The sequence below is a fragment of the Hirundo rustica genome, chromosome 18 (genome assembly GCF_015227805.2).
Source record: "Hirundo rustica isolate bHirRus1 chromosome 18, bHirRus1.pri.v3, whole genome shotgun sequence".
NCBI classification, from domain to species: Eukaryota; Metazoa; Chordata; class Aves; order Passeriformes; family Hirundinidae; genus Hirundo; species Hirundo rustica.
Genome location: NC_053467.1, coordinates 7,211,344 through 7,229,414, shown reverse-complemented (window position 1 = coordinate 7,229,414; position 18,071 = coordinate 7,211,344). Strand labels below are relative to the sequence as shown.

Sequence of the window (18,071 nt, the reverse complement as noted above, 5' to 3'; positions counted from 1 at the left end):
AGGCAAGAAACACAATTTTATTTCTTTTTCCATTTTAATCATGTTTTAATGAGTTCTCTTCACATACAAGAGCAAGGATAGTTCTTGATGGTAATAATAATTGGACCACAGGGAAATAGTGCCTGTGGGTAGCTGACAGGCAGGGTACTTGACAGGAGATGAAGACATTTCTGATCAGAGTGTATCTTCTGGGGGTCAGGGTGAAATAGTGACTAATCTGAAACAGCATCAAAACTACTGATTTTTCATGGTTTGCTTTTACCCAAGAAGCGTAACAATGAAACCAAAATTCCCCACAGTGGCTGGCTGGAGAAACTGGATTCTTCCTCATCAGGATGAGGGATCATTTCAGCAACCTCCCTCACTGCAGCCCTGAGTGAATAATAAGGTTTGTGTAGCTGCACTTCAGTGTGTGCTTTGGAAAAATGCTGGACTAAATTCCCTGGAGTCCCGAGCGCCATTGTAAACACCAAACCCATCACTGTCCTGGCTGGTGTGCTGAGAATTCCTGAGCTGCAAGATACAGGCAAGGAAATATCCTTAGACAGCAGTTAACCCTGCACATACTCAGCTAATCCTGGAAGTTGCAAATAGAGATTCTGCTCATGGACATCAGATCAAACATGGCCTTGTGGCTTTAGGGCCAGAATTTGCAGGGGACAAACCAACCTCCCAAAATATACCTGGGAGCAGGCGGGGTAATTTTTTTTTTAATCCACTCTCTTAAAATGATAGTTTTAATTAGTTTGGGTTTGACTGATACTGTACTACGGGGACAGAATCAGCATCGGTTATCAGATTTCAACTTTCCAGCTTCATATTGGGAAACATGAAGCTCTGGTTTTAACTGATCTTTGGCTCATGCCATTTTTCTTCAACTCTATTGATGAATGATACAAAACTAATTTCATCTTTGTGGGAAGAGAATTCAATGCTATTATCTTGCAATAAATATCTTAAATGAGTGGTGTGAAAACACCAACCTATTAAATCCATGCCAACCTTAGCCACTGTTTGTGGAAAAAAAAATCTAGAATGAGCAAGAAATAATCAAGCCACCAGAAAATATGAGCAGAGCCTGCATGGTACAACCTGTGAGCTGGCTGATATATTTAGTGTTACATGAAAACAATCCCCAGGGAAAGGCAAAGCTGGTTACAGAGGACAAAGGTGAGGCTTTAGTCACTGGTATTTGATTTTTGGTACACTATCGCTGCAAGCAGCCAGGGGAAAGATTTACTAAGGTATTTAGGTACCTAAACATGCCTAGCAGCATTTATAGCAGCATCTAAGTAGGTTAGGTGCCTAATTCCCATTAAGGGAATGTTTAAGCTGCTGAACATCTCTACAAAGCTGGCCGCAGTGCCTGGGCTGACAGGTGCCAGTCTGAACTGGTGTGACTGGGCTCACTCCCTGCAGCCTGCTGCTCCTTGGAGTGGGGAGTGTTGGTAACACACAAGGACCAGGAGCACAGAACTGAACAAAGGCTCCTGAAAGTCACTCAGAGCAGCACTTGCAAAAAGTCCACTGACTTTTGGAATTTACTTTGGTGTCCTGTGTGTCTTGAGCTGAGGGGTTAAGAATCCCATCAGTTCCCAGAAAATGAAACATTTCACAAGCCAAGCCACAGCAGCATTTCTTGAGCTCCTGGAGAGCCTTGCCCACAGTCAGGCCTGCACAGCCCAGCCTGTTCCACAACCACAAATAGTTTTCTTAAAGGATTTTCCTTTCCTTACCTCAGTGGCACCAGGCACCTCCTGAGCATTAGAAAGAGACTTAAATAAATGAAAAAAACCATTCCTGAAGCAGCCTGTTACAAGAGGCATTTCAACAGATGGAGAACATTATGTGGGACAGATTCATTCCAATATAAAGGTGTAGTTTTATTAATTTGAAGGCTGTAACATACACTTTAGAATGTTTTCCACCTATTTTTTTAAATTCAGAAATAGAAATGAAAATTTGCTGTTTACAGTGTTGCATGTATTGACAAATGCTCTTTACAAATTCTGTTCCAAGTTATGCTAGACCCATTTTCTCAACATACACAGTTTAGCTTAAGCAAAATAATTTTCACAAAACTATTTCACATAAAGGAAGAGACAAGGGGAGATCAAGAGAAATAACCTAGGAAACAAGTATGCCAGTGTACAAAAATAGATTGGAACATTTGGAGATTGTAGGTAAGAAAATGTATTCTCAACCCAAGAGAATGTGAGCTGGTGGGTTATCTGAGGAGGGAAACAGTCACTGGAGCAGCTGAAAGATGCTGAGATCTATTTCTAACATCTTTAATTTCTAGGCAAGTTTATAAGAGAGGGAGAGGAAGAGGCTCCAGGTCTGTGCCACAGTCGGGTCTGTGGGAGGTGGCAGTGAGAGGAGCAGGCAGATTTGTCCCCGTGCACAGCAGGCTGCACGCCTAGGACAGGCAGCATGTGCAGAGCTGTCCCCCTGCAGCTGATCCAACAGAAGACAGCTTGGAGCTGCTCTCCATGGAGCCCCTGCTCGTGCAGAGCCTGCCTGAGCCACAGTCTCCATCCCTAAATAACTGTTCCCCTTTGGAGCACCCAGCTGGCTGACACAGAGACACAGAGCCAAAAGCAGAACGAACCGAGGCAGCAAGAGGCAAGTGGTGGCTCAAACCTCTCCTGAGCAGAACTGGGGAGCTGGAATCTGTGGATATCCCTGAAGTCTGAAGAGAAAGTGCTGTCATAAAGCATCCAAATAACTATTACAGCTACAGCAAATACCACAAGGAATTCAAACATCACGGATCTTCTGTAGGTCATGAGTCTGTGCCATTCTGATACAAGGAATTTAAATAAAAATGCTTCTGGAGTGTCCAAGCCTGAAACTGAAGAACATGCTCTGTCCCTTTGGCCTGAGCTCTCCAGGAGCACAGAGGAGGCTGTGGAGCACGCAGAAGCCATTGGAGCAAATATGGCTAAATGTGTTATTGCTAGCTTTCTTAGAAATGTAAGTTACTGTGGGTCTGCTGAGCAAGCTTTTTTTCACTAATCCACACCACCTGTGTAGATTCACAGATAATTTGGGTCTGACCTAGTTAAAAGTACAAAACACATTTTTCCTATTTGCTTATTCAATATACCCTGACATCTACTTCCTGCAAAGCCTGTAAAGGTCTCTTTTGTGAGCTTCAGGAAGAACATTTGGTGATGTGCTCTCCTGCTCTCAGGCCAAGTGGAGGAGATTACTGAGCTGCTATTCAGAGGCCTGACTTGGATTTCAAAAAAATGTGAATTATTTTGGTTCAAAAGGATCAATCGTTCCAGTGAGCCTGACCTGGCACATCTCTGCACTGCTGAGGACAGAGTGTGGTCAAGGCACCAGAACTGCCAGTGAGTCTGGTTTTGATATTCTTTCCTCAGAGAACAAGGCTTCTTAACTCCAATGCCACACCTGCTGAAGACAGACCTCAAAAAATGTCATTGCAGCCTGTGCCTTCCTCACCCTGTCACAATCACCTTCTCCCTCCTGGACTGAAGCAGAGATAGAGATTTCCTTTGGCATATCCATCAGTGCTTCTGTAGGTTCAGGTCTGTCTCATTCATTAGTAACACCCACCATTATATACACAACACACACATAGAGTCTCCAGAAAAATGTAGCACAGAATCATACATTTGACAAAGCTGACATCAGACATTGTGCTGTGAATAATGAGATTTAAAATATCCTGTGCCATTGAGGTATACAGAAACCTGTTCATTAACTTGCACTAGCACCCCCCATCATTTTCTTTATCCTCTTTAAAACATCACCAATGTGTACAAAATGATTTTGTTCTACTTAAAAGACCAGTTCTGAGGAGGTGACTGATTTCTGCTGATCCTGGAGGTGGTTTCACAGATTTCATTGTACTTGAAACTTCACAGCTTCCACTGAAGTATTTGATGTGTGTCTGTACCGGTTTAGCACAGTACAAAAGTGGAATAATTTTCATATTGCCTCATATTGTTGTCAGAGTATGATGTCCTCTATGAAAACTTTCTTTTTACTCGACAACTTATTTGTCACATTAGACACATTTTTCTAAAGCTCAACAACCAATCTTAATAAGTATTTGTTTAAAAAGTCATCAGGGCTCCAACATTTGTAATAAATCACTAAATGTCTACTAGCAAAACTTTTTTGCAGATTTCTCCCACAGAAATTAGAAGTTTCAGTCAAGTCATCTACATTACTCTCGCTAGTATTGGTTCAAAAACCTCACCTCATTTTGCATCTCTTAGTCAACCATCAACTGGAATCTACCATCAGTGGTGCCATCTTAAATCTCATGTTGCTTAATGCTGTGAAAATTTCAGCTGACCTGGAAAATTCAGCTTCAGGTCAGGGAAATTACGGGTCTGTGGGGAAATCATGAAAAGACTGGACTGGGCCCCAAGGTGAGACTGATCCCTGGCACACCAAAATGGGGCAGATTAAGGACTCCTGTGCCTTGTAGCACACATCAACAAACCCATCTCAAAACCAGCAGAACCTCCTCCAGCTTGATAGGGAGAAATGTCACCAGGTACTACTACATCACACTAGAAAATAGGTAGATTAAAACCTGTGCATCTTCTCACTAAGGGTCTAAAACCAGAACAAACTACTCTCTGTCCACAGCTGTCCTCAGCTCTTGGGCCCGGGAAGGTCTCTGATCCCATCCTCCTCCTCCTCAGAGCAAAGCAAGCTCAGCGCACTGGTGACGGGATGGATCCAGGACGTTGTCTGTGTCACGTGGCTAAAAACCAAGGAGAAATGCTATCAGCAACGCAAAAGAGGCCTACCCATCCCAAAACAAGGAATTCCAGCTGGAGTCTGGAGTTGTAACAATCATTAGGACACCTTCAAACATAGAGTTGTCTTTTTCTTGCTAACTGCAAGATTTTTAAAAACGAAATGTGGAGTCTTCAGACAGCCAGAATCTGGAGTAGAGGTTCCATTTCCCAATGTAATTAAGAGAATGCTTTTGTATGAGATTCTTGATACAGACTGGTGACTGGTTTCTTGTTAATTATTGGAGCTGCAGACAGTTAACACTGCAGGGTATTAACACAGCCATCTCACGGGCTGCAGCCTGAGGGAGGCAGGGTGGTCAAGAGGAAGTTGAGCAAATGTGGAATCACATCATAGAAACACACACAGCTCTTTAGAATGTGAACCCTGGAAGTGTCCAAGGCCAGGCTGGATAGGGCTTGGATCCGCCTGGGATAGTGGAAGGTGTCCCTGCCCATGGCAGGGGGTTGGAATGAGGGGGTATTTAAGGTCATTTCCACCCAAACAACTCTATGATTACTATTTTAGCATCATTAAGTAAATCCTCTTCTTGTAGAAAGAATAAATTAAAAAATTATGTTTTTTACATGTCCTCTAGCCCCAATTCTGGATGTGCTCCCACAGCCTTTACACACACAATAAAAGCGCATCAGTGCTGATTTTGAAGCTTAAACCCTACACTTGACATGCAGGCTAAGCTGCTTTATAGTTTCTGGAAAGCTTCTGTGTGAATGGAAAGAGCCCAAGCAGGGCTCAGTAAGGACAGACACAGGGACGGGTTTGGAGTCTGTGCTGAGAACACAGCACACCTTGTGAGTGGTGCGTGCATGTGAGCCATACTGTGTGTGGGCAACACACTGCCTCTTCTCCCTTCTGGAATAATGTGTTCTTGGGAAAGGAAATAGCTTCTTTTCACCTGAAAAAAAAATCTTGCTAATAAATTCACAGCTTTTATAATCAAGTCAGTGCAAAGATTAATTTTGTAATATAAGTTCACGACAAGAACAAGCTGAAAAATATTGTAGGTATAATGAACACCATTGAAGGAGAAACGGCTCTTCTCACATGTCTTAACACAGTGTCCCTAAAACTGAGGTCTGTACTCACGTTCCAGGTGCATTGGTTTAACTAAATTAAAGGAGGAAGGAACCACTCTGGATTTACCTTTTCAAGTGAGAACAGGTTTTGTCTCCCTCTGTGTGAGAATGCTCTCTTGAATAACTGATTATGGAAACAGATGTATAGAAGTAGGAATTTGAGTCAATGTTCCACTACATTGAGTGATGGGTACGAGATCACTGTTCCCATCACCATGATCATACTATTCAGACCTTTCACCTAAGTGCACTGAGCTCCGAATCAGCTGGGTGTGATGAGGATGATACTGTTCATCGAGGTGAGGTCAAGAGGTAAATATGTTCCTAATGTAAACCCAGCAGGAGCTGCGCTGAACAGGTAACCTGTGAATTCAGGCACTACTTCAACTGAGGCAATGCCTGAGCAAGGACCACACAAGAAAGACAAAGTGGAATATAAAGGCCATACCCTTGATTCTTATACATTAAAAAAACAAAACAAAACAAAATGAAAAATCAATTAAAAAAAAATCAAACCCCAAAAGCTCCAGTTATGTGTAAAACCAACCCAGAAATGCTCTTTTGGTGAGAGCAGGAATGGATGGATTCCATTCCTTCTTTTGTTACAAAGATGTGCGTTACTGGGGTTGTAGGATCAGTTCCACAGGAGTTAAAAGGATAAATGAAAAACATGTTCCTACAGAAAATACACTGCAGCAGACAATGGCTACTCTCAAGGACAGTAATTGTTTCATTCTAAGAAAGCAAATGTACTTTTTTTTACTAGGAATAAGAGCAACTTGCCAAACATTTCCATTGTTTACCTTTAGAAAGTCAGGTGACACCAACATGAAGAACATGAAAGGAGCTGTTTTACAATGTTTTATGAGAGACTTGTGAATAAAGTCTGTGTAACCAAGAACATTGTTCTCATTACTCCACAACACTGGGAAATGTATGCATTCATATTTATATTATATTTACATTTGTAAATATACTCAGAAAAATATCTTTGCTACATATTTCTGTTTTCTATGTCAGGAAATGCCTTTTTTTTTCCCCAATTAAAATATTCAGTCAATAAAGCTTGGTACTGGAGATGTGCTCCAGATTGAAGTCCCAGCATGTGATTTATTGGTATAACAACACAGAATTTCTTCCAATACCTGCAGAATTATGAGAGCTGAATGAACTGGATTCCATCCATTCCACCTCGGCCAATGCAAGATTTACTGCCTCCAGCACTATTTTAAGTGGTTTTATTACCTACTTTTATCAAGCCATTTCTGAGCAATCCATTGCTGAATTTAAATAAGAACAAAATAATTTAAAAATTTGTTTCTTTTTCCCGTTTGACTTCCCCATGTGGCATGCCCTGACCTGCTGTGTACCTTAAGCCTTGGCTCCATTTTCTCCTCAGCATGCAGTATCAATCCTGTGAAATGGGAGAAATGGCACAGCAGCAGAAGAGCTACAGGGAAAGGCATCCACAGGTCTTTGATGTATCCAACTAAAAAATTCTTTATAAAGTGTTTCTTCTTCAGAAGATTTTTCTCCTACATACTCCAGGGCCAGGAGGCAAATGACAGTGTGTCCAACTTCCTGCTACTGCTCTAAGAACTTCAGTTTGCTCTCACACAAATTACATGCACAAAGTTCTCAGTGCAAAACTGTGGCACTGAAATCTGGGTTACAATTACCTGTATTTGATGGCAGAATATTGTTTCATCACTGGTAAGAAAGAAAAGAACCAGTTTTCATTCATTTTCAAAACACATGGGGCCAAGTTTTGCTCTGTTATCAAGATGCTGCTGCAAATGCTTCTGATTTGAACCCAGCTCCTTTCAACTTGCTCTAGACTTATCCCACAGGCGATTCTCTTAAGAGTTTGGTTTAAACCCTTTGCCAAAATCCTTCCTAGGAAAAGAGCTCTTATAAATAAACATTAAGTCCAGATACCATGTCTCACATTGTAGACAGACACACACAATACGTGCAGATTATTTAGGTAGAGAATAAATGTATAAACCCTGCTGCTATTTATTTTTAGCTCTCCAAAAGTGCTGTGACTAAAGAGCTTTGACATAATCAGTCTGAAGAGATAATCCCAGATTTACTGGTTTGGAGAACATTCTTGTATTAGAAATGCATCCTCTCTGATTTGTGTGTTAGGACCAGCAATAAAAAGTGAGAGGGAGTCCAAATCTACCTCTAGGTTTTGCTTAGTTCATGCAACTGGTTTGAATATTAAAGGAATATTTGGAAAGCCAGCATTACAAAGTTTAAATGTACAGCATTTTCCATTTGCAAATGTTCCTGTTCAAAAGTCTAATTTAACATTTTCAGAGCAATTAGCAACATTTAAAGATTTTTAGGTTTTCAAACAAATCACTGCTATCGGAGGGCAGCCAAATTTATTGCTAGAAAACAGAAACATTTGATCTGGAAACATGTCAGTAGATTAGTCTGTCTTTTTAACATTAGCAAACTGCAGGACAAATTTCAGAGCTTGGGAAAACAAAACATGAGAACATAGGGATATTTTGGCAAAGAAATAGTAGCAGATTATTTCAAATGCCAATATAATTACTCTCCTTATGGCTCTTCCTCCTTCACATGGAAAATTATTTATTATAAAACTACAACCTCAGACAATCTTTTAAGAAAAGAATAACTCAAAAATTCAGAGAAAGGCTAATGGGAAAAAAAATATTTGCACCATTTAAAAAAAAAATTAAGAATTATCAAGACATCTTTTTCACCTTAAATTGTGCTCTCCAGCCAGGGCCAAACTCTGGAGCCCAACAGGGAATTATGAAATCTTGCAGACACCACAAGTGCTGTGGGTCTCACTGCAGGATGTTGAGCAACAAACCTGACAAGCAGCATTCTTGAAAAGTGTTTTTTCCCCCTTTTGACATGGTATGACATTCACAAAACCTGGCTCAATGTTTCAACTGCATCAGGGTTCTTGAGCTTTAAAAGGAGCCACTTTGTGCAAGACCCATCTGTTCTGAGATCAGTTCAGGAGAGGAGATGCTACCTTAAGCAATTACTCAGTCAAACTCTCCTACTGAGTAGGGACCCCTACTAATTAGAGGCTGAAAAGGATTTAGCTGTATCTGAACTTAAAAAGCCAAATTCTGGCTTCAGATGAGCCCTGTTCTTCTCTACCAAACTGGAGGAGTACGGAAGACGAAAGTGAAACTGCTTGTGTAAAACAACACAAACCCCAAATTTTCCGCCTTAATGAGCATACTCCATAAACTAAATCCATGTAATCCATGTAGTAATTTTGCTAAACTTTTAATCTGCCTTTGCTTTTTGATTTCCCAATCTTCACTAGCCCTTTAACATGCAATAGTGCTCAGCTGAGGAATATTGATACTTGATGAAGCTGTTCTTTATCTCTGCACAAAACCTCTGCAAAGGCCTGGTGACCTCCCAGTGCTGCTGAGAGCCTGAGCTGGGGGCATTGCATCCCCCGAGAGCTTCAGCCTTTGGTGCTTTCACTGTTGCTACTGCAATAATCATTTAAAAATGCAGCAAACAGCACTGCTAGATGTAGATGCAATGGATTTGAAGGGGACATGATCTGTGCTACTCCACATTGTGCTTTGGTGGTTTTTAGACTCGCATGCATGCCCTGTGGGAACGGCTGGAGTTGCTGTGAAAGGAGTGTGTGCCTCTGCCACAGGACTGGGAACAGCAGCTCCTCATCCCCTCCTTACCCACTGCATGCAGGCCCTGGGCACTGCTGCCTTGGAGGCTAATGAGGGTCATAACTACAGGAAAATACAGCACAGTGCCCCTGAATGAAGATCCTGAAACTTAATTCTTCATGCAGAGGCTCTGCCATCCTCCCTGCTTGCTCTAGCACAGGCCCTGTGTTGCTCTGTCCGTGTGAACTCCACGTGGCTCCACAAGATTTGCTGGAATTGCTGCCTTTGGCTTTTGTTTCCAGGCCTTTCTGTTCTTGGTCTCCTTGGGCTTGGGACAGCCCTTTGCTTTGCATGGATGCTTTTTCCTTTCAAACCCACTGTCCCAAATTTCACACCTCAGAGAAGGTTCTCAGCTCTTATTGCTTCTCTACATTGCTTCTCTCTTAAGTCATGATCAGAATTCCTTGGGCATGTTTGGAAATGTTGTATAATTGGAAAATATACAATCAAACACAGATCCTGCACAAAAGGGGAGCCATCCCAGCTTGCAACAGCATCTTGAGGACATTCACATCCTGGCAGGGAGAGAGAATTGCCCTTCCCTGTTACAGCAGGTCAGAATGGAGCATCTACAGGAGTTCCAGGGAGTTGCTGCTCCTGAAGGCAGTCCATGGGATCATGGCAACAGCTGGCCTTTAATTACAGCCACGCTCCCTCACATGGCTGTGGAGTTTAGAAAGAGAGCAAGATTTGGTAGGCAGGACAGTCAAAACGCTGGAAATGCGTTAACTCTGTTGCCCTCAAATCTCTACCAGCTTCTAAATCACTCTATAATTGTACATGGAGCTGCTGGTCCTGCACCTCACACATTTTGTGAATGCACTTGAACTATTTCTCAGCTTTCCAGAGCCAGTGCCTTTAACACTCTGCTGTTGTCCCTTATGAATTTAAACTTGGTATTCACTTTTTGTTTCTTCAGCTCTTGGGAGCCAGCACACACCTGCAGAGCCAGTCAAGGTGTGTGTCGTGGCTGGAATCCCCTTTGGAAAGGCCACTGGTTAGAACGTAGATAGTAAATGCTGTCAAGCTCTGGAAAACTCTTGCTATTTTGAAGTGCAAATGCTGGGAAGATCTGCAAGGAATAACTTATTCTGAGCTGTAACTAAGCATTTTAATTTAGCGGGTAAGCAATTAGAGCAAAATAAAACAACTGAGTGACACTGATGCAAGTATAATCTATCAATCCATCAATCAATCCTGAGAGCATCTAAGGATGAGAGTTTCCAGACACGAATCCTAAAGGCAGCTTGGGAAGGGTTTTTGCACTGCATTTATCAACATCAGATTATGTGAACTGAAACATTAATTTTTTCTTTTTACTTTTTGTTAAAATTCATTTAAGCCTGTACCCTCTTGCAAGTCATTTCAAAAGGAACGCACAACCCCTAACAGTACCCCAGGAGATGCTGGGCAGGTCCTGGAAAATGTCAGTGACCTTAATTTTACTGGCTGTAATAAGATCAAGAGCACATGTCACCTCATGGAGCTGTGTCCTGAGGCAACATAAATGTTTCTTGTATTTCCCTCAGGGACTGCAGATTTTGCTTGACTATTAATTAAAGATTGAGGGATATAGAGTGAAACCCCAGAAGACAGTCTTGCTATTTATTCCTTGATTAAACCGATTAAACCCTTGTCTACTCAGAAAAATCTATAAGCCATTTCAGAGGGCAGTAATCACTAGGAAGAAGATTTATCCAGCCAAATAGTGTGGGCTGCATCATTAAAAACTATCAACAATAAACAAATGGCCAGAACTAAAATAAAATCAGGAACAAAAGCAAGATCTGAGCCATGGCTGAATCAGAACTAAGGTCTGAGTGACAGCACAGGCACTTCTCAGCTTGAAAGCACTACCTGAAATCTGTCTCCCCAGTGTCAGTCAAGTGGTGCTCCTCTGGAAGAACTGGTTTAATGTGTGCAGTTAGTCCCATCTCTAAGTGAACTGCCTAAAAATTCCGGTGCTGTGTATTTGCAAATGCATCAGAGCATGTTCGAGGCTTTTGTTTAAACTCCTCGTGTACTGAACTGACATGAAACTGGGGCAGTGACTTTGCTCCGGATGAAGCACATCCTGAAAAACCTTGCTGTGTGCTTTGATCTCCTTCCGATGGCCCACCCAAAACCCATGGAGCAAAATAATTCACTTTCTTGTGTTTTCTCACAGATGCTTTCTGTGACAGGCCAGAAGCTGGACAGAGTGTACAGTATTTGTGGAAGCTGAAAGAATGTTTCTCCATTTTGGTTCTTGATATTAAAAAACAAACAGCCTCTCAGGAAAAAAAAAGATTGCCCAACCAAAAGCAGCTTAAGGTCTTAACATTCTTGTATTACAAGCTCATGTTATCATAAAATCCAGTGCCAAGTTTCCTAGTTCTACATCTGAGATTATTTTCCTTATAGTCATGCAAAATGATTTTGGTGAGAATCAGAGAAAGTGAATTCCAAAAATCCGAGAGAAACATGTCAAGACTACCCAGATTCACATGTCTACATCAGAAGGTGTGTGAAGTGATGCTGAGCTGATGGATGGAGACAGCTTTGGATCCCTGTACATTAAACAGCAGGAACAGCAGAAAGCACTTGGTTAGTGTTCAGACAGTACTATTTAAATATTTTCCACTTCTTGTGACTATAATAACTATTCTTTATTTTCATTCAGGAGAATTTGAGGGTGACAGGTAAAAGGAAATTTTTTCAAAAACAACCTTTTTTTTTTTTTTTTTTTTTTGTGAAATGTAAAATAGGAAATGTCCAAATTTTAAGAGATGCAAAGTAACTGCAGCTTTCTTTGAACTCAGCGGAACCAGCATTGCATGCCTCAAATTACCCATCCCTGCCCAAAAAAACATCAGAGTTAACATGGGGACACCTACAATGATGATTTGATAACTGCTAATTTTGGTGCAAGTAACTTGCCTACTGCTTTACAGGGAGCTGGGAGCAGAGCTGGAACTGGATTCAGTCCAGGGGGATTTCAATTCCATGCTGAAATCAGTATGGCAGATCATGGGTTTTCTTAGTTTGCTGCTCTGAACTGACTGAAAATTAAGTGGAACATACAGAAGTTTACTTCTACACAAGGTCTGCTATAATTTGAACATAACTGATTTCTTCTAGCCAGGGCCACAACCCTTGCCAGAGATAACCTGCAGATAACCAGGATGTTGTAATGCACCAGAGTATTCAGGAAGGAGCTGAACACACCTCAGTGTGCTGGAGTTTGCATCCTTCATTTACAGAGCAGCAGAAATGTGCAGAGAACATTTAGAAAATTAACAAATCTCTATTTTCAAGTTACTGTGCAGTAAGTAAAATCAGCTGTGATTTTCCTTTTATGATGATACCTTTAACTCTACTGTTGTAAAACATCAATGTTTATACTACAGAAGTTCTCCATCTATCACACATGCTCTGCTATTCTTAGCTTAGCTACAATGATAAACAGTTTCTATGAATGCCCAGTTTTCGTAAAGTGAGTGGTGTCTCTTTCCCAAGCAAGACCAAACAAATTAGAATTTTATAGTGTGATGTGTCTGCTTTTCATGTAGAAACCTGATTTTTTAGACATGATTTAAAAATCCACTAGAACACATCATGAGTGGTCTTTATTAATCTGTATTTTATAAGGATTGACTTTAAGCTTTTACTTAACGTGGAGCAAATTCTCCAGCTTCCAATGGAGGAACCCGAAGTACACAATGCCTCCATGGGAAACTTCTGATTTTTAGATAAATTGCTGAAAGATAACCCTAAATAAAGCATTACTGTTTCCCCTTTGGTGTAAGATAGAAAACATCACAAGCCCTAATACATCTAAGGGAAAAGATCCCAGAAGTTTTAAAATATTTGAGAACTTCTACTTGTCTTTTGTGAAAATCTAAGGTAAGCGTTCTTGAGGAAAATAGCTGTTAATGCAGAATATTTTGGAATCTAGCCGTATTGAAATGCTAGGAAAACAGTGTTTACAGGGGCAAAATTCACAGCTGGTCCTTACAAACCACATACATATGCAAGGAGTGGGTGGGAGTAGGAGGGAGCATAGCAAGGGCCTACCTAATTTTAGGTGCCAGCCTCATGATACAGAGCTGCCATATGTTAAAGGTGAACACAGTGGGAGGATGGAAGAGATTAACTGGAATGGGTTTTCTGGGGAAAAATTAGTGTGTCCCAGCTATGGGGTTTTCTGCTGCTCTTGTGTGATTCTAAACTAGCAGGATGAAACCATTAATTAGAAGATATGGTGCCTCCCTGGGAGGGCAGTTACGCACAGGCTCCTTCTGCTATTTGAAAATCAAACCCAGAAATTCCTAATTCACAAAATCAGTTCAGTGGTAGAATGAATAGACACTGTATGCCTTGCTTTTAGTGCTGGAGTGTACAGCTAAAGTGAGATTTTGTTCTAGTGATGATTGGTTACAACACTTTGTAAACTGATTCGACGCCTGAACTAAGCCTGGGCAAAACCAGCCACATGAAAACTTTAAAAGTGAGTAAGATGGCCTTTCCCCTATTTACAAAACTTTTCCCATCCTAATGCCTCCCAGCTGACTGTAAGTGCTGTCACACTCATCTGGGTGTAGGTGATACTTTATGAGGGCTCATTAGCCCCTTTGTGTTTCTGGGACTTACAGATGAAATCCCTGTTTGGGCCAGGAATTTCTATTAGAAAACCAAAAACTTAAAAAATGCCTTCATCAATCATCTCATAAGTAAAATTAATTAATGAACATTTTCATTTTATTACATGGGGTCTCTTCAATGCACTGATCCTCCAAGTTCAAGACAGAGAATAGAAAAATGGGGGAGAATCCAGAGAAGGATCACCAAGATGATGAGAGGGTTGGAGAACTTGGCACATGAAGCGACGTTGAAGGAATTGAGTTTGTTCAGCCCACTCTTCTCATGAAAGATGTTGGGCACCGACAAGAAGCAATGAGCACAAGTGGCTTCAGGGGAAATTTTGCCTAGATTAGCAAAATAGTCTTCACCTGTGAGAACAACTAAACTTGGAATGGGGTACCCAACCAGTATAAAAAGGACTGGAATGCGAAATGTAAACTGGTGAAGAAGGCACCAGTGCTTTGTTTCTCTTGATGGGGCATGAATCTGGTTCCATGTGTGAATGACTGGTGGTACTGCTACATAAAAATATAACAGTGCCTGTCCTCTTATTTTAGAGTACACCAGGTTATCTTTAAACATATCTGGGCACAAATTCCACCTTTACTGCCTGGCAGGAGGGAAGTTACATTTGCAATGAAGCTGATCCTCATCTACTGTTGTAATTTTTGTCCTCCTGACTACTGTTTTTTTATTTTAGTATGACACTTGAAGTTGCTTTTTTCCTAGTGCACATTGACCTGTAACTCAGAAGCTTCCATTCCAGTTTGCTATTCCATGGTAAATCTGTACAAATGAGCTTAATGTCCAGCCCAGGCTCAGGTCAGTTTTAGCAGTCTGAAGAGTGGTTTCTCACACTTGCAGCACTGACCAGTCCTGACAATCTGGTTCATTGAAAATAATTTACTGAGGCTGAAATGATTTGCTGGATAGAAGTGGTGATTTCAAAAGCCGTACTAAGGTCAGGATTCACGGACAAGATGTAGCTTTCCCTGGTAGGTACAGGGAGCTGGTCAGCCCCATGTAAATGTTTTATTCATGTCATTTATTCACATAAGTGGGTTTCATTTAAGTGTGTAACACAAGCCAGCTGGTTTGCTTCTTTTAAACTCTGATTTCTCATGCACCTCATATTGCTACACCCCTTCAGAGATATTTATGGAAATTTCACAGCAAGCTGTCTCAAGCTTATGTGCTATTAAGATTCCTTTCTGGGGTGTTTACTGCAATAGATTTATAATGCATAGATTTATGGACTCAGCTACTTGATAGCCCAGTAAAGAATGTTGGAACTGAAGGCAACTGGTAATTAAAATAAATAAACTGCTAATTAAAAAAATATTTGATTGTATATTTGTATACAGGGGAGTGGGCTAGTGTTGAAATAATCTTAAGCCCCTCATGGCTTTGACTAGGCTAAAAATGAATGAAAGGATTCTGAAGCAGAATAACAGGATTGACATTCACAGCCAAAGAGAACAAGAAGGTTACAGCATTAGTACCAGAGCTGTGAAGTATCAACTATTCTGATAATCCCCATTTAAACAATTAAGATTAAATCCTACTGGAGAGGATCAGCTGATAAAACGGCCCCTCAAGCTAAGTTCCTTCTAGAAAAAGGATATTTTCAGTGTTGCTCTTCACCCTGAAATCTCCACCAATTGGTGTTAGAAACAAGGGACTGTGCAAGTCATGCTCCTTGCTCCAAACAGTTAACTTTAACAGCTGACTTCATACACATTACAAGTAGTAATGTAAGTGTAGTAAGAGGTATGGATTGTCAGGCATGCAAACAGCCTGGCTTACACTTTGTAAAGACATTTGGGGAAACAGTGATGAAAGCAAAACAAGGAAATAGTTAAAAAGAATATTCATTACCGTGATGTGTTATTGAAATGCTCAGTTAATTCCATTCTAATGAGCTGCATTAAGAACTCTAACACCACTTTAGTGTGGTGGCTCCCCTCAGAAGTTTTTAACCAGTGGTCATAAAGGGTGATTTCAAACCCTTTTTTGCCATTAAATGGAAGAATTTTTCTTGCCCTCCTTCCTCACAAAAACTGACAGGCAGAACTTTTTAGGACAGATTACAGAAGGTAACAGCAATGGAAAACCTGGGCACTGTCACCAGGAGCAAACGAAGAGAGTCACTAACAGTGAGATCTGCAAAAATTCCTGAAAGAGCTTTTTCATGTGAACTCCTGAGTTCCAATCTGTAGTTTCAGCAAGCAGGGACAAGATGCAAAACACCTGATGCTTTCTGCAAATTACACTTGCACCAGCTAGAGTAACTGAGATCCTACTGTTGCTAATAAGCAGCTGCTTGTCACACCTGCAATGGTTCAGCATCCAAGTGCAGAGCTCAGAAAGAAGTGTCTGCACATATCCAGCAAATCCAGCTTCCTGCTGAGTCACTGAAATATGGATCTGTATGAGAAACACAGGAACAAACCCCAAAAAATCCCCAGGGGGGATGCTTCAAGAATTTTTCTGTTCCGATTCTAAATTTTATTTGCTATTATTGATAATATAATCTTCAAGCTCAGTTTCCTGTCACACGGGTATAAACCCAGAGAATTACCCAGAAAAGAGTCCAACATCCACCTTAAGTTCCCAACTGTCCTATCATGGCTCCCAGCATGAACAGAGCCCAAGGGAACAGTGCTCTTTTTAAATAGCTGCTCTTGCATTCATTTCCATTGCTATAAAATTGGCTTTTAATTCACTTTCATTTCCTAAGCTATTTTTCTACCTTTTTTTTTTTTTTTTTGTCTAAATCTCATGTAGTAACTTACATCTGTCTGAAAATAAAAGGCATCCTTTGATTAGAGCTGGAATGCAAGATCATATGCAGTGTGTTTGGAAACCTCTGCAGAAAAAAACATGTCTGCTTTAATACATCTCGCTTGAGACGGCACAGGGTGAGGCAAGGACAACTGAGCAGTGTGCTTGAAAAAAAAGGAAAAAATACCCCTGCTTTTCTTGGCTAGTTAATGCATCAGCTTCAGTGTTATTTATGTGACTTTTGGAAGAGTTTGGGATAAAAGTAATTTATTTGCTGCCCTTCCTCTCTTCTAGGAGACTGCAGAAATCCACCTGCAAAACTCTGTGTTTCTGGCACCTGTAAGGATTACACCTTGTGGAAATTTCAGCAGCTAGAATAATTTACTATTAACTAGATCATGATATATATAAAATAGAGGTGAATTATATTTTTCACCATTTCTTTCAATCTTTTAGAGGAATAATTTAAAAAAAAACCCCTATTATATAAATTAATCTTCACTGTATTCTAGAAGAAACCAACAGCATATAAGTGCTATGTGCAATAAATTTTCCCATTAATTCTAGGACTGAAAATATGTTTAGTTTGATGTGCTTTTATTTCAGCTCTGACTCATTTTCCCCAGAACTACTCACTTGATGAAATATTTGATTCCATCAGCTGTATAAGCTTCTTCCCATCCATAAGGCAGACCTAAAAGGAGATAAAGAAATAAGATGTCTCTCGAAACTCAAGTGACACACTGAACATAGTTTTGAGATAGTGTAAGTTACAATGCTGTAACAATTTCAAACAATGTCACTAAAAGATCATAAATCAATTCCTACCTTTGTAACAGATAATAATATAAACAATTCAATTTAACAAATATTTTCTATGCCACAAAGCTACTAGCTATGATGATTTGATGATACATTTATTAACAGATGATACTTTTTGGTAAGTATCATTTGATGACACTTCTATTACTAGAATGATGAATAATACGGTACTATTCTATATTCCTTTAAAAATTAAATTGTCCTAGGAAGTCTTTACCTTTTTAATAACTATTTGTTCGAAGTTAACCAGTTGTAGAGT

The 18,071-nt window shown here is 40.5% G+C and overlaps 1 protein-coding gene across 3 annotated transcripts in view; it reads right to left on the bottom strand.

Moving 5' to 3' along the window:
• Positions 1 to 1,862: 1,862 nt before the first annotated feature.
• STXBP4 (syntaxin binding protein 4) overlaps positions 1,863 to 18,071 on the bottom strand; it is a 67,203-nt gene continuing 50,994 nt past the window's right edge. For all 3 annotated transcript variants that reach the window (XM_040081577.2, XM_040081578.1, XM_040081576.1), the window contains 2 exons: positions 17,627 to 17,684; positions 1,863 to 4,750 (listed from right to left, as the gene is read on the bottom strand). In XM_040081577.2, the coding sequence (XP_039937511.1) occupies positions 4,639 to 4,750; positions 17,627 to 17,684 (170 nt within the window). In that variant the 3' untranslated portion in view covers positions 1,863 to 4,638. The remainder of the gene's footprint in view (positions 4,751 to 17,626; positions 17,685 to 18,071) is intronic.